Here is a 27,083-nt window from a genome sequence, read left to right as displayed (position 1 = left end):
TCATTTATGTCCCTTTTATTTTATTTTTTTTTCATACTGCTACAGCATTGTTTTATTCATCCGGACTTATAATCGTTCTTCCCATATAACGGTTTTTTACTTTTTGCCTGAACACGTAAGCTCTTTTCTTTATATGTTTTTTTGTACTTAAATATTTCCTTTTATATCCCTTTTTCTGTATATATACGCATATATATTTATATGTATATTTTAATTGTATCATATATATAACTATCAAATATATATATATGGCATAAATGTATCATAAATGTATATTATATGTATTGCATAAATATATATATATATATATATATATATATATATATCAAAAAAATAATACATCACATAAATATAATATACAGGTAAATTCTTCTGTGTATAATTTAAAACGTAAAAAAAAAAAAATAAATCATTGACAGTCCTAGATTAAATAAATTTAATTATAAAAAATAATGATTGTTATCCCTTTCTTACTTTCATAATATCATAGGCGTATAGAAGTATAAAATTCGTATGTTAAAAGGAAATGAATATATAAGAAGTTACAATACAAAAAATACATAAAAAATTCTTAACGTAATATTCTGTTAAAATATTATTTTCTGGAAAAACATATAAAAAAGTACATATTTTTTAATTTTTTTTTTTTTTAAATAATATATTTAACAAAAATAAAATTTAATAACAAAAATTAAAAAATAAATTAAATTAAAAATAATTAAATTAAGAATAAATTAAATAAAAAGATAATAGCGGATCTTTAAAAACGAGAAAATTAAGTGAACTTCCTACCTCCTATTATTTTATTTAAAGAAATTAGTAGGTTACCGAAGTTAAAAATTGTTTCTTATTTCTACAAAATGTGTTAATTGAACAAAAGTGATGGTTAGAAAAATATTAATTTTAGGTGGAGCTAAGTTGTACGATTAGGTGTTCTCGTTTATTACAAAAATTTATATATATATATATATGTGCATACCTTATATATGTATATATGTGCTGCATATGTGGTATTTAAACGAAGTACAATAGCTTAAATAAAGGTGCAATTCTTTTGTGGCTTAATATTATCAAATGAATCAACTTTAAAAAAATTTGCTGAGCATTATATTGTACCTTTCAAAAATGTAAGAAGCAAATAAACGATTATGTAAAAAGCAAATAAACGATTATTTAAGAAGCAAACAAACGATTATGTAAAAAGCAAATAAACGATTATTTAAGAAGCAAACAAACGATTATTTAAGAAGCAAATAAACGATTATTTAAGAAGCAAATAAACGATTATTTAAGAAGCAAATAACGATTATTTAAGAAGCAAATAAACGATTATTTAAGAAGCAAATAAACGATTATTTAAGAAGCAAATAAACGATTATTAATAAGCAAATAAACGATTATTTAAGAAGCAAATATACGATTATTTAAGAAGCAAATAAACGATTATGTAATAAGCAAATAAACGATTATTTAAGAAGCAAATATACGATTATGTAATAAGCAAATATACGATTATGTAGGAAGCAAATAAACGATTATTTAAGAAGCAAATATACGATTATGTAATAAGCAAATATACGATTATGTAGGAAGCAAATATACGAATTTAATTATGATGAAGGCGATCACATCGAAAACTGTGTGTATCCTTGTATACATATTTGTTTATATATAATTATGTACTAAAGTTCCCATGTACAAATGTATAAGTAAATGTACGTACATATTTTTAGCATGTAGCTGCTAATAACACATGTATGTGCAAATAAATATGCACGTGTAGTACCCTTTTTTTTAATTATTATTATATTATGTTTTCATAAAAAAGGCAAATTTTTAAATATTTTTTTCTGAAGTTCTATATAACCTCCCTTCATATTGTAGGTAAAAATATTTTTGTTTGGGAAATTATATGTACCAATTTTTTCCTCTTCATTGAAATATTTTAACTTATTATCAAATGAAGAGAATACGGGTGTTGCTTTATCCGCACAACTAAATGAATTATTTTTTTCGCCTAAGAAAAATTTATTGAAATACTTGGTTATTTTTAAGGAATCAATACCCCTTCTGCATATGACAATAATTACTATATTTCCCTTTAAGAGCGATATTTCTAGCTTATCCAGAATTATTTTAACTAACTTATTCATATTGTTGGTAGTGATTGCAGTATTTCCACTGTTTAAAGCATTAGGGTCATTACCCCTGTTATCCGCATTAGAACCACCGGCATAATAACTGATCGATTCCATGATGTCGCAATAGCTCCATTTTATGGAATTCCTTAGCCCGTACACATTTGTGTTGTTATATTTTCGTACATCTAAAATACATAAGTGATCAATGGGGAATTCAAAAAAACTGAAATTTTTATTTAAAATATCTAGAAAATTAAAAACATCTATATCATATTTGTACGACGATGTGTTAATTTTCTTGCATTCCGTATCATTATTATTAGGATAATTATTATTCAAAATAAAATTATATAACTCTTTAAAATTATGACTTGAACAAATACAGTTTTTATTCTTTTTATTAATATTTAATGTTTCAAATGGTTTTACATTTGAAAAACTATTGTATGTTAAAAAATTTTTTAATGTTTCTTTATGTAAACCTGTTGATAACTTAATAACTTCATTAGCTTGTAGTAGTCCTATCACCCCTGTTACTGTAGAAAGTATTCCATTCTCATCACAATCATTACCTTCAGTGTGATTATTAAAATTTTTTATACATCTATAACAGTTAGAAGAATTTTCACTCATATTGAAAACATTCAATTGTCCATATAAACCCAAAGCACTTCCAAAAATTAATTTTTTTTTATACAAAACACATATATCATTAATTAAAAATCTTGTGCTTATATTATCAGTACAATCTATTATGATATCATATTTTTTAATAAGATCTAAACCCTTTATTTTATCAAAATAAAAAGGGTAACATTTTATATTATTACTATCTCTATCTATATCTTCTACAGTTAATTTTGCAGAAATGGTTTTATTTAAACCCACATTTTTTTTTTTATGTATTATTTGTCTATGTAAATTAGACTCTTCTACTTTATCACCATCTACTAAACCTATTTCTTTAAAAGTAAATTTACTTAAATATAAGCACAATGGGGACCCTAACCCACCTATACCAATAATTAAAATTTTAGTTTGACTTATTTTCTCAAATGCATCTGATGGCATATCATAAATGTTTATATATTTTCCATGTTTCTCAATAGTTTCTCTATCATAATTTTTATAAAATAAATCTTTTTCAATTTTTACTAAATTCTTTTCGTAAGATGAAATAAGGTATGAACAAAAAAGTGACCTTATCTTACTATATAATACAACTTTAACATTTATAAATATATTTTTTTTCTTCCTTTTTACGAATTTTATTATTCCTCTTACGTAATAGCCGAGTATAAAGCATATTGCATACTTAACGTAATCGTACTTTACAAGGTGCATCATTATGAGTCGTAAAAATTTCTTAATATCTTGCTGGTTGGCACACTATGCTTTAGGGAGTTCGGGGGCGTTCGGACGAAAAAATAAACACAGTCAATGGAATAACTATGGTGTAAATACCCACACACACATATTTATATATATATTTATATATGTATATATATATTTATATATGTATATATATATTTATATATGTATATATTAATAATAGATGGATATTGATGCAAATTTAAAATCATGATCATGCATATGAATTTTTATGCATACATACACATACGCATCACGCGGAAAACAAATGAGTCTTCGAGGATGTTTCAAAATTATATGTACACGTTTACGTAAAAGCATTGAAAAGTAATAAAATATGGTAGAATATGCAGTGACGTCCTCTTGGGGGAAGCCTTCATTTGAGGTATAAAACAAGCAAATGACAAAATACACTCGAAGAATTAATAATGAAACATTTTCTTAAAAACTGTTGGTTAAAAAATTGATAATATTATTGTTCACAGTCTAAAAAAAGGAAAAAAAAAAAAAAAAAAAAGGTGATACGTCCTTTCAAAAAACTAACATAAAATTTTGGTAGCACCGTGTATAATATAAGAAAAAATATAAATGACATAAATAAAATAAATGTATAAAATAAAATAAAAGTAAAATGAAACAAAATAACGTTCTTATTTTATTTCAACTTCAAAAAATGAAGGTACATACAAGCGCTTTAACATTGTATGACATGTCACATATAGTGTAAAGCTCGTAACAATTGGAGACGACTGTTCAAATACATACACGATTTATAAGAACTTCGTTAGTACTTAAATATATAAATATAGATATAGATAAATATAAGTATCCATGTGTATATACAATTCTACGTAATTCAAATTGGCATAAAAGCCGTTTTTAATTCAAAGAAAAAAAAAAAAAAAATGGGGTGAGAAAAATGAGAATATTGAGAAAATTAAAATAAATTAGAAAATTGAAATAAATTAGAAAAATAAAATAAATTAGAAAATTAAAATAAATTAGAAAAATAATATAAATTAGAAAATTAAAATAAGTGAGAAAATTCAAATAAATAAGAAAATTAAAATAAGTGAGAAAATTCAAATAAGTGAGAAAATTCAAATAAGTGAGAAAATTCAAATAAGTGAGAAAATTAAAATAAGTGAGAAAATTAAAATAAATGAGAAAATTCAAATAAATGAGAAAATTCAAATAAATGAGAAAATTGATAAAAATGAGAAGAACGAGAAAAAAGGAGAAAAATGAAGAACATACTTAAGTATAACAAGAGAGTATACCTACTTAGGCATTTTTCCTCAGTTAACAAAAGAAAGGTAAGATATAGAGAGCAAACGAATAATTGAAAGAGAGACTAATAATATATATTTTAATTAAAAATAGTCGAAAAACAAAATGAAGTAAAAAAAAATGAAGCAAAAAAAAAATGAAGCAAAAAAAAATGAAGGAAAACATAATAATGTTAAATAATATAATGCTAAACAAAATGAGAGTTGCAAAAATGATAAGTCTGCTATGGTGTAATAATTATGCGGCAGCCTTTCGTATGTAGTTTAATGTGTGGTGTATATACATATGTATAGTGCATTGTACTGTATATAATACGATGTATGCTACGTCCCACACTGATAACTTTTTCCCTGCGTTGTATATACAAGAACGCCTGCATAATGGTAACCACTTGTAGTTATTAGGAACGCAGCACTATAAGTTAATTTTTTTTTTTTTTTTTCCATTTTTGAAGGAACAGGTATTGAAAACTATATTATATGACGTCCACAAAAAGAACAATGCTATTTTTAAGATATATAATGGCTATTACGTTCCAGATGAATACAAAGACGACACATTAATAACATCCCATTTACATACTAGGTCTAACTGTTCCTTATTTGATTACACATACAGGCCTATTTTAAAAATAAGTGGGGTGGACAAGATAAATTTCATAGAAAAATATGTAGGTAGTGATATTAAGGGCTTATGGGAAAATGAATGTAGAATGAGTTTATTATTAAATGAAAAGGGTGGAATTATAGATGATATAATAATAATATTAATAGAAAATCATTTGTTATTATATTTGAATATACAATGTAAGGATAAAGTTTATACATATCTAAATGAGAAACTTTTAGAGAATACACAGTTAGATGTAAAAATTGAAGAGTATACCTCTCATAGTTCCATTTGTATACAAGGATCTAAATCTGTTAACATATTAAAGGAGATGGTAAATGATGACATAAATTTAGAAGATTGTAGTTTTATGTCCAGTAATATATATAAATTAAATAAAGCAGAAAATTGCTTATTAAATAGATATACATGTACAGGGGAAGATGGCTTTGATATATTAATACCTAATAAACATATTACAGAGTTGTATGAATATATGTTAACTAATCCATTAGTAAAACCAGGAGGTTTAGCAGTTCAAAATACGTTAAGATTAGAAAGTGGTTTTTGTGTTTATGGAAAAGATATTAATGAAAATTTTACTCCTATTGAATCGAATTATAAATGGGTTTTAGGACAGAGAAGATTAAAAGAACTAAATTTTAATGGAGCTCATATTATAATGAATCAAATAAAAAACGGTACTAAAATAAAAAGAGTTGGATTAGTTATAAATACTTCTACAATTGTACCGAAAGAAAATTCAAAAATTTATTCGAATGAAAAAGTAGATGAAGAAATTGGTTTTATCACGAGCAGTGTTTTTTCCCCTTTGCTACAAAAACCTATAGCTATGGGCTATGTAAAGACAGATCAATCGAATGTTAATAATAATATAAAAGTAGAATGCTTAAATAAGTTGGAAATTGCCCAAATTACGAAAATGCCTTTTGTTCCTTTATCCATATATAAAATATGAAAAATGATTTAGTGTAAAAATGTATGCAAAGAAAATTTTTAAAAATTCCTCATTTTGTTCAGGTCAACTGGAAAATGTAGTTGTGTATTATGTTAAGCACGCTCAAACAGTGTACATAAGTGTTATCAGTATACTAGCGAATATGTGGATATACACATGAAAGAAAATAGCGGCAAATTTTTTTTTAATGCTAATATTACTGTTTTCTTTTTTTTTTTTTTTATTCCATTGCTGCATAGAACTAGGTACGTACTAAAATACATACTTATGTTTCACCAATTTGTGTCCCATCATTTGCCAATTTTCATTTGTATACGAATAAAAATAATTAGCAAAGTTTTGCACACGCCGTTGTTTCGTACATACGCACACACAATATATATACTATATGTATATATATTTAATATATATATATGCTGTATATGTGTGCTATATATGTGTACTATGTACGTATGTATAGGTGCATGTGCGCCCTTACGGCTCTGCATAAATTATTTTGTGGCATTTACCACACGAGCATTTTAAACTACGTTACTTTTATTACACTGTTGACTGTGTGCCTTTGAAATTTTGGTAATTTTTTTTTTTTTTTTTTTTTTTTTTTTAATGACCAAAAGTGGACAATTTTTTGCAAAAAATGAAAATTGGCTAGAAAGGCAAAATTTTTTTGTGACAATAGTGATAAAATAAAAAAATAAAAAATAAAAAAGCTAGCAGTGTGTAACATTTACCCAATTTGAGGAAATTTGCTCTAATTTTTTTTTAAACTTATTGCAGTTTCCGTTTGCATCATAATATTTAACAAACGAGTGTGTGGGTCAACACATGGATAATAAATTGATTGAAAACAGTAAATCCACTTATTCCTTTTTTTTCAAAAACTTATCTGTTACCGGTTTTTATGAAGAAAACGCTCTGTTTATGACTGTTAAGGAGTTATTTGATAACTCCATTGATGCGCTGTGTAGTAGTAAGGTACATGAAAATAAAGAAGACAAAAAAGGAGAAAAAAGAGTAGTACAAGAGGTCGAAAAAAAGGTTGACAAAAAAGTCGAAATATTAATAAGGGAATATAACAAGAATTTATCTTTTTACGAAATCACATGTAGAGATAATGGTGAGGGGACAGAAATAAAAGACTTAGAAAAATTTTCGGAAATGTTTTTAACATCAAAGGATAAATGTAAAACTAGCGGTAAATTTGGTATTGGGTTGAAAACTATTCTTTTGTATTCGTTCAAAACAGCTTATGGTTTTTTACACATAAAAGCAAAAGTGATAAAAAATAAAATATGGGATTTCATGTTAGTAATTGATAAAGATTTAAATCATACTTTTGTTCAAAATTTTAAGGAATATGTTGATGAAGAATGGAAATGGTCAATAGAAATATCAGTTATATTGAAAATTGATAGTAAATATATATATGATAAAAGAATACCTATTTATATAAATTTAACTCTTTTATGGAAGAGAGATATAATTGTCAAGTGCTGTTACGACAATGATAAAGAATTTATATATGCGTGCGAATATTTCTCTAATGATGATAAAAATTTGTTGTTAAACTCGTTGATAGGGCATTGTGAAGGTATAATATTCCGAAAAACACACCTAAGTTCTTATAATTTGAGCATAAATGTTTATATTAATGTAGGCAAATCAGATAATGTCTTTACAAACATACCAAATAGTAATACAGGTTTTATTTTTTTAATTCGCTACGTTAATTCTATGCCTCTCTTTGGCAATAATGCGGCTGATTGTTCTATAACAAATGATTGCAAGTAGGAAAGTAGGAGGAAGGGGTAGACTACTGTTGTCAGGAGTCCATGTGGCTCTCTAACAGCTGCCCATAGTTTCGTACTTCACTCGTTTGCACTTATATGTGTATATACGTATATGCATATACATTTATATATATATATATATATATATATATATCCTTTCGTATGTGTACATGTACACACACTTTCGCTTTTTTGTGTATTTATTTTACTTTTCCTCATGACGGCAGAAATTTTTTAAAACTCTATGGACCTCAGTTTGGGATGGAGCTCTTCAATGTGATATTTTTTTTTTTTTTTTCCATATATCAAGTTCTCACGAATGAATGTTTGCCTTATATATATGTGTTTATGTAGCACGTGTATATTTAATGTAATCGTAAAACTTACATAAACATAATATGACTATTTTCTTGTGCAGATTGAAAACCTAAATGAATTGTGTCCATACGAATTATCTAACTTGGAATGTCTTGAAGATTTAAAACATGTATTATATTATGCATCCTCTTTTTTTTTTTTTTTTTTATCTATTACTGAAATTTTGTTTTATTCCTTTGGTCATATTCTCTATTTTGAAGATAGCGCACGCATTTTATGTGAAGAGATCGGAGAAATCTACATGGAACACAATCATTTTGGTGAGTTCGCACAATAGCACTGCATAGGTACATGCATATATATATGTGTGTTTATGTGTATATATATAGATGTCTCTTTTTTATGCATTTTTGCCATGTATGGTCCTACTCAAAGATAGTGAAAATATTTCTACATAATACTACACATTTATATTTGTTTATCTGTAGGGGATAGACGTTAGGGGAAGCGATATTTCCTTTGCTAACTTAAACAAATCCTGCATAAAAGTACTCTTTTTTTTTTTTTTTTGTTAACAAACTGACTAATATCATATAAAGGAATTTGTTTTTTTTTCTTTTGTCTATATTGTCAATTTAGTTTATATTATCTGTTTTATCCTTTTTCACAATTTTCTTTTTCTTAATTTTTTCAAGGAAGGAGAGTACCTATCTAATTTACTAAAAAAATGCACACTGAATTTGTTTAATAGTGTAAAAACGGAACTACCACAGGAATTTGAGAGTCTTTCAGATTATCAGGTAACAACCATGAGGGCAAGTATACATGTGCGTATCTTTATGTACACGTGTATATATATTTGTTTATATGTATTAATGTATTTGACACAGCAGTGCAAGGCATTATATGAACGATACAGCAGTTAAAAGCACAATATATATTTTTATTCTTTTTTTTTTTTTTTTCTTATTTTTACCCACCTTTTTCACCAATTAGCTAAGACAGGCTTTAGACATATATGGTGTTCAGCTAGCTTCATCATTAAGTAAAATAATTCTAAAAGGAAGAGAGGAGTTTAAAAATAAAATATTTTTCCTACTGAATGAGAAGAAAAAAGAAAATCCGGATATATCTGAAAAGGAAAAAACCAGGAGCTCTAATAGTATAAATGAGGATGGCCTATTCGAGAGGTTCTACCACCATATCAAGTAAATACGTGCATATATAGATGCATAATTTATCTGTACATACATACATACATACACATATATACATATCCATACATTTATGCATGTATGAATGGAGATAACATATTTCCCCCCTTAAATGACAAAACTGCTAAAATTTTTGTTAAACTTTTTTAACAAAATTTTAAGGTTTGGTTAAAATTTAAACAAAATATTAAAGTAAAACTGCTAAATGTATGAATGAAAAATAGCTTAAAATGCATTTAACATGATTTGGTTCAAATGAAATACATCAAATATTGAATATATAGAATAAAAATGCAAACCTTTATATACACTCGAACATGAATACATATATACATACATGTGTGAAGTTGTGAATGTGGTTATGATTGATGTTGTGGTCGTAGTCATGTTTTTATGTATGATCATATGCATACGTATATATACACGTGAATTATGTATATTTACTCACGAACGCATAAATTTTACAGGGAAAAGATCTTGTCTAATGAACGAGAAAATGATCTTGTTAATATGGAAAGTGCTTCATCGGTAAGATCAAATAAATCAGCATGTGAACAAAACGCTCAGGAGGAAAATGATGCAGATGACAATGACGACGGATATGGAAATGATGATGGAGATGATGATGGAGATGATGATGGAAATGATGATGGAAATGATGATGAAAGCGATAATAATAATTATGGCGATAGCAATGGATATAATGAATAGAGAATGAAAAATAATAAATAAGTTCCTGTTTACAAAAAATTAAAAAAAAAAGGAAGAAGCAAAAATAAAAACAAAAAAACAATCAAAATGTATTATATGAAAATAAAAATTTGGGTTACAAAATATGCCTATATAATTGCACTTTTTTTTTATTTTTATTCTTCTTCATCTTCATCTTCTGTTATATATACATGTGTATATACATCTGTACATATATGCGTATGGACATTTGTATGGGTACTTCTATGTTGTATGAGTATGTGTGCTGACGCAAGCATTATAAACATGTATTCCACAAGATTCATCCTACGCATAATTAACCAGTTCTTCAATTATGTACCATCGCTTATTACAATACAACTCTTTTTTATTTCATATACATGTTTACTCAATATCCATATTTGTTTCTGATAATGATGAGTTCATAATATTCAAACTGTTTAATCTTCTCTTGGTAACAACTGATATGTATGCAATGGCAATAACACCAAGGATGAAACCGACAAAAAGAATGATTAGATTGCTCCAGTGATTATCTAGTTCTTTAAAAAGGTAAGTGACAAAGTGTGTATATTAAGCGATGATACATAGTAAACGCAAAAGGTTAAAGGTAAAATTTTGTTCCATATGTGAACGTGAATACAATGATGATATGAAAACTCATTTATATGACAAATAAACGAAACAATAACAATATGATGAGAAAAAATAAAAAAATAAAACAGTTTTACCTGATATGTTAGAAATGTCCTGAAGTAATACTCCAATATATACAAATATACTTATGCCTGTTGAGATGGGTGAGAGCGACAAAAAAAGGAATGTAAACAAAAAAAGAAATTAACTTAGAAAAACAAAAAAGTAGATATGCAAAAAACTGGTGCAAAACGATTCTCACTGCTATGGCAGTTGCAATTACTATCATAACTGCTATAACTACTGCTCTTATTAGGACTACCATTATTACTATTATTTCGTTCATTTTTCTAACTTTAAGCTCATTTTTCCACTTCAATTTTGTCTTTCGTTCATTTCTGTCTTACTTGGCAAGGCTGAAACAGAGCCTAACGCAAAATCTTTATATCTGATGGAGGTTACTCCCAAAATATAACTAACAACAGTTGCTGGTAAAATAGGTGAAAGACGAATTAAAAGAACAAACGATAAACCATTCGAATTAATGGATTGATTAAATGCTAGATATATAGGGTATACCATTAATTTTTTATATATATAATCATGAATTAAATATCTTGATATGCAAAAACATAAAGACATTCCTAACACATATCCTACAGAAACTGAGAAAACGGCTACAAGTATACCCATAATTTTACCATATACTCCAGAAAATATTAATCCTGCACCTACACACATAATTTCAACAGACATAAATAAAGGTGATGTAAAAGTAAACAACAAAATAAATAAAAGAATACTCCATGATCCTTGTTCACCTACCCACTGGATAACACTATTTATTATCGTAATAAACTTTTTAAATTTTGTAATAAGAAATACAAGCAGTAAAAAAATACCTATTATTATTAAAGCTTTTACTACTATTTGCATATTTGTTCTCAAATTATTTCTTCTATTTGATATAATTTCATCATGTTCAATGAGAATACGATTATTTTCTAAATCTTTATGATGGCTATATTTATTATTTTCAAAATGGTAATGAGTCTCTGAACATTCGTCTTCATCATTATTATTATATTTTATTTTGTCATACATATTATTATTCATCTGATATAAAGCGTTTTCGTTATCATTATTATTATTTTTATAATTATTATTTTTATAATTATTACTATTATAATTATTACTATTATAATTATTATTATTATAATTATTATTATTACTATAACTATTATTATTGTAATTATTTTTATTGTAATTATTATTACTGTAATTATTATTATTATTGTAATTAATATTATTATTGTAATTATTATTATTATTGTAATTATTATTATTATTGTAATTAATATTATTATTGTAATTATTATTATTATTATTATTATAATTATTATTATTATTAATTAATTTTGATTTTTCCATATTTTTTTTTGATTTCCTGTTATTTTTAGAGCACTGAAAACCATTTATGTTTGAATATTCTTTAATGTTGTGGTTATTATGTATATTACTTTTATCTTCATCCATTAAATTATGATCACAGTCATAATTCGTTGATGCGTCATAATTTTTATTTAATAACTCCCCCTCTCTATCCTCCTCATTATAAATAGTGGAGTAGTTGTTATTTAAGTATTCATACTTTTTTCGATTCATATTTTTTCCGTTTTCCATCTCTTATTCTCTGTCTAATGTTTCCCTTTCTATAGTTTGGGGAAGTTCATGCACAGGTATGGGTATGTGTGTTTATGTATATATGGGTTTATGCGTGCATGTACATATGTGCACATATATGTAAGCATGCACGTATGTATGTACACACATGTATATATGTGTGCATTTATATATGTGTATATGCCACTCTCCCTCTACTAATGTCCGAACTGTGCTAAACTTCTGCTATCTTTTATCTTTTCTTTTATTTTATTTTTTACTCTGCATATGTATGAAAAGTCAATAAAAATGCAATTTCCAACAAACTTATAAATATGACCCTATAACTTTTTACTTCTATAAAAGAATAGAATTGTCCATTCGCATTTTTTCTATATTCACTAATACATGTACAGTACGCGTACACACTTATATATATACATACCAACACACACAGATATATAGGTATGCTTACATATATACGTATATATATTTATATAGCTATATATATACGGCTATATGCAGTATATATAAATATATATATATAAATATATACATAAATGTACATATACGTGTATTTTTGTTTTTCTATTTACGGGAGGTACAAACCCTAATTTGTCTAAATTAAACTTTTGTTTTCTCCTTAACAGTACACTCTTTTCTTCCTCTTTTTTTTTTTTTTTTTTACTTATACGTCTATATGTAAATTTCTATAAATGCGATATGTGCTTCTATGTTGCATAAGTATATAAGTGTATATATACATATATATATACATGCATATATATATGTATATATTTATCTATATCTATATATATATCTATATATATATATATATATCTGTATCTCTCTCTCTCTATATATATGTATATATTTATGTATATACTTTTAAAAAAATGCTTGTTTAAAATTTATTATTTTTACGCTGCACTGATTAATTACGTAATAAAATATTAATAATATAAAAAAAAAAAAAAAATTGGAAGAAAATAATATTTTCAAACTTTTTATAGAACTTAAATCATGTCACAATAATTATTTATCAAAAATTTACGAAAAAAAAAAAAAAAAAACATGTGTATAGTAAATAAAGTAAAACAGTACAAATACTAATAAAAAAAAACTAAGATGAAAAGGAAAAATGGGGAAGGATTTTCTTCTTCTTATATAATATTTAAACTAGTTAAATATGTAAGATATTATTATATGAATTTGTAACTTAAAAATTAAAAAAAAAGGTTAGTACAAAAAAAAAAAAAAAAAAAAAAAAAAAACTTAAAAATTGTTAAACTGATACACTGTAATGCTGAAACTAATAAAACGATATATGGATAAATTGATTAATATGGTACAATTTGACATAATATTTTTGTTATAACATTTTAATAATTTTTGCGTAATCCTACAGATAAGTTTACTAAATTTTATTTTATATATATATATATATATATATATATATATAATATATTATTTTTTTTCCTGCCCCCCCAAATTTTAAGTTATTTTTTTGTTTTTTATACTACTCAATAAAACTGCTTTTTAAAATCGTCAATTTTTTTAAATTTGCTATGAACTTTTTATTTTCATTCCGAATATTTTTTTAATAATATTATATATATATAAATATATATATGTATATTTAAATTCCATTTATGGTAAATGTATATATATATATATATATATATATATATATATATATATTATATATAAAGTATATATATATAGTGTTACGAATTTACGCTCTGCTGTTTCGAAAATATTTCGAAAAGTACGAAGTACAAAAAAACCAAAAAAAAAAAAAACATATTTGAAGTAACATAATACGGGATGAATACTATAAATATAAAAATTTCACAAAAATTTTACAAAACAAAAAAAAAAAATGTATTCTCTAAAAAAAAAAAAAAAATATAGTTAGTGTTACATAAGCTAAAATATATTTGACAGTGTGCTAGGGGAAATTTATTCATAACAGAAATGACCCACAAAATTTTGTTTGATTAGCGATGTTTATTATGAAATTATAAATGTAGGAATACGCATGAACTTATAAATTATAGCTTTTATTAAAAAATGTATACACATAAATATATATATATATATATATATATATAATATATATATATATATATTATATATACAATTCTATGCGGTGATGTGTACATGAATAATTTTTATTTTTATTAACTTCATTTTATCTATTTTTTTATTTATTTATTTATTTTATTTTATTTTTATTTTATTTTATTTTTTTTTTTATTTTTTTTTTTTTTTTTTTTTTTTTTTTTTTTTTTTTTTTTTTTTTTTTTTTTTTTTTTTTTTTTTTTTTTTTATTTTTTTTTTATTTTTTTTTATTTTGCTTTGTTTTTTTAGTAGTAAGTTTATAATATACACAATGTACATAGTAATGTGGTATACCGAAAAAAAGTGCAAGAAATGAACGTTTAAAATTATTTCTCAAATATTTACTATTTGGAGTGGACATAAAGTGCTGTTGCATGTAATGTTTATGAAATTTCGTGTGTTGTGATGCTGATTGGATTTCATACATTTTTTGGGAAAAAACGAGAGAAATTTTTTTTTAAAAAACAAAACGGAGCTACTACATTTCTACATATATCCATATAAGTGCATATCCATATATATATAGATATGTATACATATATATACACTTATTACGTATACTCTGTGTTTTTTGCCTTGATGTTTTTTCATTTTTGAAGTTAAAATGTAATGATGAAGTTACTACATAAATAAATTTTATATAAAATTATGATAAACCAGATTTAGTGTGTGTACGTAAATCTTCTTAATTAATGTTTTTATCTTAAAAAAAAGAAAAAAAATTAATGTTACTACGTTCAACGAGTTAAATAATATAATTATTAAACTTTCTTTTTTCGTTCATATATATATTGTCGCTTCCTCTTTTTTTGTTTTTTTCACTGATCATATAGTTTTTTTTTTTTTCTTTTTTTTCTGTTTCCCATTTTTAGAGTTTAAATATTAACATTTATTTGTCACCTCCCTTTGTTTTAATTTTTTCATCTAGTATTACCTGTATTATTTTTCAAGATCTACAATATCTTTTTTTGTCCTTAATATGTAACAGTTCCATTTGTGAATGTTTTTAATTGTACGTAATTTTGGCTTTAAGCTATGTTAGTTTATATGTTAGTTTAACACAAAAAGAAAAAATGGGAAAACATGAACAAAAAATGTGGAAAAAATGAGGAAAAAAAAAGAAATAAAAAAGATCAAAATGAATAGGAAAAAAATAGGAAAAAGAAAAAAAAGGGGATTCTTTGTAAATATTTGAGATTTAGAATCGACAACATTTATGATAAATATATGTGAGTTAAATAAAAACTACATATTTTTTATTATTTTTTTTTTCTTACATATATAAGGTAATGTAATTGAAAGGGGTATATGCTAAAGCGCTTTGAAGGCATTTATTCCAATTACTTACACCCTAATAGTTTTATTTCATTTTGCCTTTTCTGTTTTTTCTGTTTTTTCTATTTTTCTATTTTTCTGTTTTTCTATTTTTCTATTTTTCTATTTTTCAATTTTTTTTTTTTTTTTCAGTGCTCGATTGTTATTTTTTTACCTTTTACGTTTTACCTTTTACTTTTTTATTTTTATATTTTATTTTTTTATTTTTATTTTTATTTTTATTTTTTTTTATTCTTAATTTATTATTTTTTTTTTTAATATCTCTCAAGTAAAATAAAAAATTGGAAATTACCAAATTTTTGCGCATTTTAAAATTACAAATAAGAATGAGCTTTTATATAACAAATGAAAGGCATAATTTTTTTTTTTTAAATTGCATAAATGTAGGAGATCCCTATAATACATAGATGCAATTATAATGTAGTTATTTTATAATATTTTGTTTTCTTTTTATTGTTTTTTTTTAACTTTTATTGTTTACACGAAATTAACTTTTGCACAAATGAGCGCAATGAATAACGTGAAAGCTTTCGTCCACAAGGTATTAAAAAAAAAATTTTAGAAAAATCGAAGCCTTTCTCAGAGGTGAACCATGGCTGTGTACATACAATCGCATATATATACACACATGCATATACATACACATGTTATCACGTATACATACCCGAAGAACATACACGTATACATACACGAACGAATGTGCATGTGGTGAATACTCAAACGTAATATTTTTGTTTTTTTTTGTTTTCTTTTGTTTTCTTTTGTTTTGTTTTCTTTCTTTATTTTTTTTTTTCTCCCTGTCCCTTTGCTCCCTCTATTAGCAGTTCAGGAAATCGAGCGATAACTTAAAAGAAAATGACGAATTCTTTTTCGAAAGAAAGCAGTTGAACGCATTACACAACTACTTTTCTCATTCTTTATTATATTTAGAGAGACTAGAGAGTGTAATTAAGAACATTAACATTATGATAAGTGATTTGAATAGAAGTTTAATGTCCTTTTTTGAAAATGATGTTAACTTAGAAATTATCAAACATGTATCATATATTCTGAACACATTTAACGATGTAAGGGAACAGATAACTAGCCATATAGCTAATTCTAAAATCTCAGCAAATAATACACTAGAAAATATAAAGAGTTTACAAAACTTATGTATGAAAAAAAAAAATTTAGGTGTATCTATAGAACATTATGAAAAGAAAATAAAAAAACTACAGTTGGTAACTTCTTCTAGTCAAAAGCACTTAGATAAAGTTATTAGAAATGAAGCCAAGTTGAATATGGTTAAGTCGGACTATATAAAATACCATGAAAATATAAAAAAAGGATTCGATATTGTTTTGGAAAATAAAACTAATAAAGTTTTATTTGATGCTAGGAAGGATTTAGAAATTTTGTTATGTTATTTTTCTTTAATGAATTCTGTTTCTCTTAAGTTAAAGGATCCTCTTAAAGAGCTGGTATTACATGCAAACATTTTACGCATATTTAACTCAGGAGCATAGGAATGTGTGCTCCAGTGCATTTGCATACTAATCCGTTTGCGTACATATACATATATATACATAAACGTACATACACTTGTATACATATACGTAAATACAAATAAACGTACATACACTTGTATACATATACGTAAATACAAATAAACGTACATACACTTGTATACATATACGTAAATATAAATTAACGTACATATACATGTATACATATACGTAAATATAAATAAACGTACATATACATGTGCATATACTTACATATGCATGTAAACATGTACATATAATTGCACATCTATGCATACGTAAGTGTATATGTACCAACGTAACCCATATCAATAATTTCCTTTACGCAGAAATACAAATATCAGGATGGGAAAAGACCCAAAATGCCAATAGACTTCAATTTTTTTTTAGAAGAAGAAGACAGGATGAACTATTTTACTGAAAAGAAAAAAAGCCCCAGTAGTTATAACAGCAACCCTTTTACTCAAAATATACCAAGTATTGAAAATAAAAAATATGAAAAAGCAATTAGTCATGATTCATATGTTGAATCTACTAATAAAAAGGATAATACTTTTTTTAAAATAAAAACTATTTTAGGTGTTAATGAAAAATCATCATCGTCAAAGATAAAAAGTTTTTCGACTTCAAACATCGCACCCGTTTTCCCCCAATAAAGAAAGTAGTGTAATTATAGTCGTTATAAAGTAAAGAAAATAATTTTTTTTGTAAGTTCAAACATTCATTTTTAATATTCATTTTTAGTAGTTCACGACAATTACTTATGTTTACGTAACTTTTTCGCCCTTTATTGATTCGCATGAACATGTATTGTTAAGATGAAGACTTTTATTTCGCCTTAGTGCTTACGCGTACATGCTTACAAGCGGATCTACATTTTTGAATGAGCAAAAAGATGTTTTTGTCTTATTTCCACAAAGTGCCTAATTTTTAAAAAAACAAAGTGTAAGTTAAATTTTCTTTCCACCTTTTACACTTTTTATTTATTTAATATGAATATACATATATATGTATGTTCATATATACATACATTTTTTAATGTTGCACAATTGGTGGCATTATCAAAAATATTCCATTTTAAATTATGCAGTTTTTTTTTTAACTTAATACAACTACAATTTCGTAGTTTAAAATATTCATATGAAAGATGCTAAATATATCTGAAGTGGGGAGCATTAACGTGTTTATACATATGTATATATACGTGCACTGCGACATGGCTATAGCTCAGTACTATGTTTTTTCGTTGTGCTTATATTTTTATATTTTCTTTCGTTACATTTCTTATGTAACTCTTATTTCAATAAATACGAAAAACAACTTTCACACCATAATGTGTTTTTTTAAAGTTTTCGTTAACCTCACTGTTACTACGCTAATATGTTAATAAGAATATTAATGTACAGGTAAAACTGCTATATATAATTTAAAAAAAAAAAAAAAAAAATTGAATAAAATATGAAGAAGTGTAAAAATGTGAAAAAAAATGGGGGAAGGAAAAAAAGAAACTACGATATAGAAGCAAAAAAAAAAAAAAAAAAAAAAAAAAGGTGGCTCTATTTTTTTATTTTTCCATAACACTTCTTTCATTGCACATATTTGAGAGTTCACTTTAATTTTTTCTTTGGTCTTAATTGATTGGTTCTTCCGCATTTTTTGTTTCTGCAGTTGGTTGCCCTAGGGTGTAATCGAGCATAACATTTTCTACATATTAATTTTTGACAGTTATATTTCTGTGCTAATTGGGCCAGCGAAGGTTCTATTGCTCCTCCTCTTAGTCTTAAAACCTGTTAGCGTTAAATGGATATTATTACAAAGGAAAAAATATATACAAAAAAAGGTTAATAAAATAGAACAAAAGAAAAAAATAAAATGAATATTAATTCTAAAGTCAAAGCACATTACAACTTCACACGAATTCGTGTATCATTCAAACGTAAAAAAGTTATTTTAAAGCGCTCAAGAAAAAAAAAAATTATACACTTATTTTATTGTAATTTTTTGTATATTTCTTATTAAAATATTCTGCCCACATACTAATTTTATAAATATACTGAACAGTTCATAACATTTTTTGTTTATTTTTTATAATGAATAAAACAACACAACAATATTAAATTGTAAAAGGACTATTTCGATTTTGCGTATATTGTCCCAGGATGTAATTGAAATGTATGTGTATTTAAGTTATATATCACATATGCAACACATAAATTTGTACACACAGTCCGGTGTATGACATTTGTTTATATACGATATACATATGTAATAAATTAAAGACTGCATGATATGTAATTACAAGAATTATATAATACACATTTAAATATAATACATAAATGTACATATGTGTACATATATATATATGCATATATATATATATATATATATATATATATATATATATATAAGTATAAAGGATATGTTCAAAAATGTGTCAAATTTTAGACCATTAAAATATTACCAAGTGCAAAGTAGACTCCTTTTGAATATTGTAGTCAGATAAGGTTCTTCCATCTTCTAGCTGTTTTCCTGCAAAAATTAGTCTTTGTTGGTCTGGTGGAATTCCCTCCTTATCTTGAATTTTTGCCTTTACATTCTCAATAGTGTCAGATGGTTCGACATCAAGCGTAATGGTTTTTCCCGTTAGAGTTTTTACGAAAATTTGCATTTTTGTATAAGGTAAAAATTGGAATTATGAGTGAAAAAATATAATATTTTATAATAAAATAAAGCAAAATAAGGTAAAATAAAGTAAAACAAAAATATTTTGATTATCCTCTGGACGGTATAAAAGCTCAATTATTAATTTTAATAACTGTTTTTACTTTATTTTATTCCTCGTAATTTCATTAATTTCTTTTAAACCTTAGTTTAATTAAAATGTATAAAAATTGTTATGTATTATTTGAATAAAACTTTTTTTTTTTTTTTGCTTTTTAAAATTTTTGATCGTTTGCAAAAAAAAAAAAAATAAAATAAAAAATAATAAAAAGTAAAAATTAAAAATATACGTAGTGCTATAGTGCTCTCTCCCTTTAAATTCAGTTCATAACTTATTTCGCATGACGAATAAAAATATATATTGTTATTATACAATTAAATAAATAAATAAATATATATATATATATATATAAATACAACGCTCCTTGTTTATTTTTACTAATTTAATAGGAAAATATTTTAAAACGATTTTTACTTTTTTTTTTTTTTTTTTTTATTATTGCTTATTGTATACAAGTATTAATTTATGAATATATATATGAATATAATATAGATAATTTGAAAAAAGTTTTAACTTTGGCCACCGCGCATGTATAATTATAAAATATATATAATATATATGCTTTTGTGAGCTAAATATTATATATATGTATATAAATATATATACATTTACATATATAATGTATATGTATACATATACTTAAAAAAAAATATATATGGGTAAGAAAATTTTAATTCATGCAACTTTTTTTATGATTTAAGTTTTATTACTAAACGCATTTTAAGTTATGTTTTGCGACAGTTATTTTATTGAATATTTTCTGCAATTTGTAAATTGAAATATACAGCAAAGTGACGTACATAATATTTATCATATATTCATATTCATATTCATATATATATATATATAAAATTTAAGTATATATATATTTATTATATATGTACAACTATACATGAATAAATTGCGCACAAATAGAAAGAATTGCTATGGTAAATGTTTAATAGTTAAAAGAGTAATTTTACAGAATGTAGAATTCACAAAGTTGATAGGTTATTTCTCAATCAAGAAGATTTATTTAAAAAAGAAAAAATAAATAAATTATCAGTTTCTGTACTGCAGTATTATATTACTTTTGAGTGTGGGCTAAATCCTTTTTTGCACGTTGTTATACGGGTAATATATGCATATATGTACATTTATATATATATATATATATGTACCATTAAGGAAATATTTTATTGGGTTATTTTTCTTAAATTGATATAATCACTATTAAAATTCATGAAATGTACGTGAAACGCGCGTTCCCTTATTAAAATCAATATTTAAATTATTAAGTTGCCAAATTGTGGTATTCCAAAATAGAAAAATTGAAATATAGAAATATTGAAATATAGAAATATTGAAATATTGAAATATTCTTTTTTATATTTAATATTTTATCTTAAAAAGAAAATAATACTCGAACAAGAAAAAATTGCATTTATTCGGTGAAAGAGAAGAACAATTACTGTTTATTATTTCAATGCAATTGCATTTATTATGATAATAAAATAAAAAAAAAAAAAAAATTGAGTCTTGTTACCTGTCATTGTTAATTTTACCAAAAAGGGGATTTCTATAGTTTAGTATACAATAGCGGTAAGGATAAACTTTTTCAGAGTATTAACTTGTTTAAAGAATGTTATACAAAAGGGAACAGCAACTTTCTGTTTTTGACGAACCACATATTTTTGCATTAATATTTTAATTGTTAATTACGTGTGCAAGTACATTTTAGACATACATAAATGTATAAAACAAAACGAATTAATAAAAATACAGGATTACGTATATATAAAATATTTTCTCGGTTTTACATAAGCAATTTATCATTTTAGAAAATAATAAGGTACATATATAATAATTATATATACAAAGATATATTATATGGTAACGAAAGTATGTATATGTTGATGTGTCTTTAGGTATGTCCCTTTTTTTAAAATTATAATTAACAAGATGGATACTACGAGTGATGGTGAAAAAACTGGTAGCGACCTAAATAAAGATAAGAGACAAAAACTGATATTGTCTACGACATTTATTAATGGTGAAAAGATTTTCGAATGCTCTTCAGGAATAGCGCCTGTTGATAATATTAAAGATGGAAACGAACATGTTGAAATATTTATGAATAGTAACAATTTGTCTGATCACATAAAAAGTGTTATGAGTCATGTCAATGACAACTTCACAAAAAAAATAAACGAGATAAAGGCTAAGTAGGTATTTTTCCTTTGCCATTTTTTCTTATTTTTCTATTTCTTTTTTGTTTTAATTTTTTTTTTTTCCCATTTTTAAATTATAAAATATTTTTTATTAATGATTACTTATATTAAGTGTAGTAAAAATTTTATAATTTTTATCAATTACCACAATACTAACATTTTGTTTATTAAAAAAAAAAACTTTACAGCTAATTTAATAAAAAAAAAATATACATTCTCCCCATTATTATATAATTCTTAAATTTGCATTTAACTTATTAAATGAAATAGTTTGTTTCTATTTTTAATTATTATTGAGTATCATCTTTTTTATTTTTTTTTAAATTTTATATAGTTTCTGATGAGTGTACAATTCATTTAACAGTAGAATGAATGATGTAAATATTGAATAACTTTCGTAGTTTTTGTCATTTTCTAGCTGTATAGAAAAAAAAAAAAAAAAAAAATTGGTTATGAACTTAACTGTTCATAAAATTTTAAGTTCATTTCTTACTTTGTTTTATAGTTTTACTAGTGCATAGAAATAAAATATTATGTACTGTTCATAAAAAAAAAAAAAAAAAAATAGAAATTCTGTACATGTGTGTATAGAAGTTTATACGAATATATAGACACGTATATGCATTTATAAGTACTTGTGCGCATATTTATTTACTTTTTTTTTCGTTTATTAAACAATTAACTTTTTAAATGTAGACATTTTTTCGAGTGAGCAGTGAATTGTGCTATGGTGCATGTATATGTTGTAAAAAAAAAAAAAAAAAAAACTATAATACAATAAAACAAAACAAAGAAGTTAAACTAAATAGTAAAACGACATAAATTATAATTTAACAAATGGTATGTCCATGGGGAAACTTCTTCCTTTGTTAATTATCCCTTTTATATTTATTTCATCATTTATATTTACTTGAGTTTTTTTTTTTTTTTTTTTTCATTTAAACATTTAAATTCCCTTTTGTGAATTGAATGAGATAAGTTCTCACTAGATATAATGTTCATTTAGTTTAAATAACATATTAAAGTTATTTTAAAAATATTTTTCCCTTTTTCAACATTTTTTTTTTTTTTTTAATGTCTACATAAAATGATTCGTTTTGTTTTTTGCAATTTTTACATGACCACTTGAACAAACTCTTCCGATGAATGTTAATAAGTAAATTAAGAGTTAAAAAAAAAAAAAAAAAAAAAACACACACACACATAGACATAGACACAGACATACATAAGTAGTACAATACATGTCTTTCCAGAAGTACTTTTTAATTTTTGAAAAATTTTCCCTTAAAAAATGGATCGTAAAAAGGGAATGCCCTTAATAAAAAGTGAAGATGAATTATCAAAATGCATTGAGATATTAAGAATAAAAAGACAACAAATTCATGAGCAAATTTTAAAGGTACAAAAACTTGGAAAATTGCAACAAATGTTTACATCTGTGTGCACGAGCCTTTAGAATTTTTGTTTGTCCTTTTTTTCATGTTCCATTTTCTACGTAGTTTTATTTTTACCTCTGTACTGCTTTGTTCTGCTTTGTTTAGTTTTATTATACCTCATTTTGTATTGTATTGTTTTGTATTATTGCATTTTATTTTATATTATATTTTTTTTTTTTTCATTCAACATGAGGAAGAGGATAAAGAGAGAATGCAGAAAGAGATAGCCCTGTTAAATGAAAAGTTACAAGAAGTGTGTCACAGCATAACAAAAAAACTCCAAACGCGTTTGGAATATGACCGGACAATTAAAGAAACGTCTGCAGCATATACCAAAATAAGAGAGTCCGCTAAATCGTTATTACACATTTTAAAAAGAGAGGAAAACCACTTAGGTAGTAAACTATATAGTGGGGCGTCAGATGATGATTTTAAATCGCTCAGAGAACTGAGAAATTTGCACAACTGAAAAAATTCAGAATGATACCTACATATATATCTCATGAGCTTCCAAACATGTATGTATGTATGCATGTTCTTGTGCGCATGTACATATTCTTAAATTTTAAATGAATATTATCAAAACATAAACAACAGAATCGTTTGAGGAAAGTACAGTTAAAGAGATGAGGGAAGGGTAAGAAGAGAACTACGTCAGGAGGGTACTCCATATAGCAGGGAAACATATGAAAAGTAAAAGGGACGATTCACACTGGTTATTTGTGAATATTTGTATGGTCAATATATGTATGTATATATATATTTACATATATGTATGTATATGTATATACGTTTACGCATGTACGCCTAAATGTATAAGCCCACCACCTTGAGAACTCATCCGCATATTTATTTTGCCCAAAAATTGTATTACCTCTCCACACACATATATATATATATATATATATATATATATACATATATATACATTTGTGTATATAATTGGTTATAAAATATAGTACTAGCATGGGGCATATTTTTGGAATTTCTCCAAAATGGCTTTAAATAACAACATAACAAAATCAATTAATAACAAAATGAATTTCATATTTATGATCAGTTGAATGGAGCATATCTTTAAACAAGGTACCATAATAACCATAATGGAAATGTTAAATATGGAGGATATAATAATATCTGTTTTAAAAAAATTTGAAAAGTAAACATTAAAAACTGAAAAAATGAAAAATTGAACAATAGAAAAAATGAACGGTTGAAAAAATGGAAAATTGAAAATTTATAAATATACTTTGTATAAATTATTTGTATCGTTTGAGTGTGCTTGCATATTTATATTTTACATTAAATTTTTTTCATTATATGCTATAAATGAATAAATGTAAAAACAGAGTAATTTTTGGTAGTAACTGGAATTTTTGTTCCACATATGGTTCATTTACTAGCCATAATTAAAGAAAAAATTAAAAAATGAAAGAAGTAAAAAATGAAAGAAGTAAAATATTAAAAAATAAAACAAATTAATTATTATTTTATCTTACCATACTAGTTGCAATACTTTAAAGGGATAACAAGCTTCGTGGAATTATTGTCTCAAACTGCCTAATCCATTTTTTGCCATATGCATATACTATTTAAAAGGCAAAATATTTTGGAGCCGAAAAATGTTTTAGCAGGATACGTTTTTTGTTAAATGTACAACAGTGCTATGCGAACGAGATAATGAAAAAAAATGAAATAAAATGGAATAGAATAAAATATAATAAAGTAACAAAAAATCACTTATTTTCACTCTGTAGTTCCTTCTTTTTTTTTCTTTTTTCGCGTTAGTATTTGCACACCGCTACTATTATGTATTATACATAGCATATATTTATATTTATATATATATTTATATATATATATACATGTATATATATAATTTAACCTTTCCTTCCAATGACCAGGATTTTCATCATTTATGCGGAAAGTACGTTTTTAAGGGTTTCCTTAGCGATTTTTTTCTTGTTGTGTATGTAACAGATAAAACACTAAACTTTTTTTTAAAACGGTTAAATATAAATGGAAAACAACGTGAAATTTTGTTGCTGCGTAAAGGATATTTATTAGTGCTATATGTTATTAATATTTGTTTTTCCATTTCTCCACTTTCCCTACTTACACTTTTTTTCTATTTTTTTTTTTTTTTTTTTTTTTGCGTAATAAATTTCGAAACGAACAGTTGTGATAGTACATGACAAGATGAATGACTTAAATAAGGAAAAGAGGCTTCTCCTTTTGATTTCTCGCATTAACATGCTTATAAATTTATTACAGACCAGATTAGCATATCCGTTAATATACCCATTTAATACAACAGCTTTAAATAATGAAAAATCCTTAGAAATGTATTTGGACAAATTGAGAAAGGAGGGGAAATTTAATGAACAAGCATTTATGAAATCATTAGGTTTTATAACTCCATCTATAATTTCTCTAACGAAATTAGTACACATTTTAAAAGCAGGATATTCCCTTTGTAATTACGCAGGTATAACTAATAAACAAACATATATAGACAGAAAAAATAGAAAAAACATTTTAAATGAACACGAGAAGAAATTACATTTACTAAGACCTCACGTATGGCGGCTACTAAAACCGAACGATGAGTTAAACACGAAGCACTTGAAATGGAGAAAGTGATAAGTGATAGATGGAGAGAAGTTTAGTCATTTCGTAAATTTGTAGTAAAATAAAAAGGCCCAAAAGGGACTTTGTACGTGTGTGTATATATGAATATATGTCTGCATAATGTATGTAACAATATATGTCTACATAATGTATATATATATATATATATGTATATACACATTAGCTAGTGCGTCAAACTACAGTTATACTTTAATTATTTCAATGTAAATATGTTTATTTGACATTGCCGTATGAGTATCTGAAAATAAATTGAAAAAAAATGAAATTAAGTCAATGAATAATGCACTACTGAATTAC

The 27,083-nt window shown here is 24.6% G+C and overlaps 9 protein-coding genes across 9 annotated transcripts; 6 read left to right on the top strand and 3 right to left on the bottom strand.

Moving 5' to 3' along the window:
* Positions 1-1,817: 1,817 nt before the first annotated feature.
* Positions 1,818-3,488, bottom strand: PmUG01_11020800 (ubiquitin-activating enzyme, putative; the record flags this gene model as incomplete). The annotated part of the gene is made up of 1 exon (XM_029005849.1): positions 1,818-3,488. One exon carries the CDS (start codon positions 3,486-3,488, stop codon positions 1,818-1,820), a length of 1,671 nt encoding a protein of 556 aa, XP_028862397.1.
* Positions 3,489-4,756: 1,268 nt separating this feature from the next.
* Positions 4,757-6,390, top strand: GCVT (aminomethyltransferase, mitochondrial, putative; the record flags this gene model as incomplete). Its single annotated transcript, XM_029005848.1, has 2 exons — positions 4,757-4,828; positions 5,263-6,390. 2 exons carry the CDS (start codon positions 4,757-4,759, stop codon positions 6,388-6,390), a joined length of 1,200 nt encoding a protein of 399 aa, XP_028862396.1.
* An 825-nt stretch (positions 6,391-7,215) lies between these two features.
* Positions 7,216-10,423, top strand: PmUG01_11020600 (DNA topoisomerase VI, b subunit, putative; the record flags this gene model as incomplete). Its single annotated transcript, XM_029005847.1, has 8 exons — positions 7,216-8,177; positions 8,408-8,456; positions 8,599-8,667; positions 8,759-8,818; positions 8,987-9,046; positions 9,194-9,298; positions 9,495-9,706; positions 10,180-10,423. 8 exons carry the CDS (start codon positions 7,216-7,218, stop codon positions 10,421-10,423), a joined length of 1,761 nt encoding a protein of 586 aa, XP_028862395.1.
* Positions 10,424-10,807: 384 nt separating this feature from the next.
* Positions 10,808-12,742, bottom strand: PmUG01_11020500 (SNARE associated Golgi protein, putative; the record flags this gene model as incomplete). The annotated part of the gene is made up of 3 exons (XM_029005846.1): positions 10,808-10,959; positions 11,155-11,211; positions 11,467-12,742. The coding sequence occupies 3 exons, from the start codon at positions 12,740-12,742 to the stop codon at positions 10,808-10,810; spliced, it is 1,485 nt and encodes a 494-aa protein (XP_028862394.1).
* A 3,940-nt stretch (positions 12,743-16,682) lies between these two features.
* Positions 16,683-18,362, top strand: PmUG01_11020400 (conserved Plasmodium protein, unknown function; the record flags this gene model as incomplete). The annotated part of the gene is made up of 3 exons (XM_029005845.1): positions 16,683-16,721; positions 17,002-17,643; positions 18,036-18,362. 3 exons carry the CDS (start codon positions 16,683-16,685, stop codon positions 18,360-18,362), a joined length of 1,008 nt encoding a protein of 335 aa, XP_028862393.1.
* A 951-nt stretch (positions 18,363-19,313) lies between these two features.
* On the bottom strand, positions 19,314-20,374 carry PmUG01_11020300 (ubiquitin-60S ribosomal protein L40, putative; the record flags this gene model as incomplete). Its single annotated transcript, XM_029005843.1, has 2 exons — positions 19,314-19,493; positions 20,168-20,374. 2 exons carry the CDS (start codon positions 20,372-20,374, stop codon positions 19,314-19,316), a joined length of 387 nt encoding a protein of 128 aa, XP_028862392.1.
* Positions 20,375-22,429: 2,055 nt separating this feature from the next.
* On the top strand, positions 22,430-22,696 carry PmUG01_11020200 (conserved Plasmodium protein, unknown function; the record flags this gene model as incomplete). The annotated part of the gene is made up of 1 exon (XM_029005842.1): positions 22,430-22,696. The coding sequence occupies one exon, from the start codon at positions 22,430-22,432 to the stop codon at positions 22,694-22,696; it is 267 nt and encodes an 88-aa protein (XP_028862391.1).
* A 1,293-nt stretch (positions 22,697-23,989) lies between these two features.
* On the top strand, positions 23,990-24,603 carry DIP13 (DIP13 homolog, putative; the record flags this gene model as incomplete). The annotated part of the gene is made up of 2 exons (XM_029005841.1): positions 23,990-24,097; positions 24,328-24,603. 2 exons carry the CDS (start codon positions 23,990-23,992, stop codon positions 24,601-24,603), a joined length of 384 nt encoding a protein of 127 aa, XP_028862390.1.
* Positions 24,604-26,333: 1,730 nt separating this feature from the next.
* On the top strand, positions 26,334-26,777 carry PmUG01_11020000 (conserved Plasmodium protein, unknown function; the record flags this gene model as incomplete). Its single annotated transcript, XM_029005840.1, has 1 exon — positions 26,334-26,777. The coding sequence occupies one exon, from the start codon at positions 26,334-26,336 to the stop codon at positions 26,775-26,777; it is 444 nt and encodes a 147-aa protein (XP_028862389.1).
* Positions 26,778-27,083: the final 306 nt, after the last annotated feature.

The sequence above is a fragment of the Plasmodium malariae genome (genome assembly GCF_900090045.1).
Source record: "Plasmodium malariae genome assembly, chromosome: 11".
Taxonomy (NCBI): domain Eukaryota; phylum Apicomplexa; class Aconoidasida; order Haemosporida; family Plasmodiidae; genus Plasmodium; species Plasmodium malariae.
The sequence above is the reverse complement of the archived record's forward strand: the minus strand, read 5'-3'. Positions and strand labels throughout refer to the sequence as shown.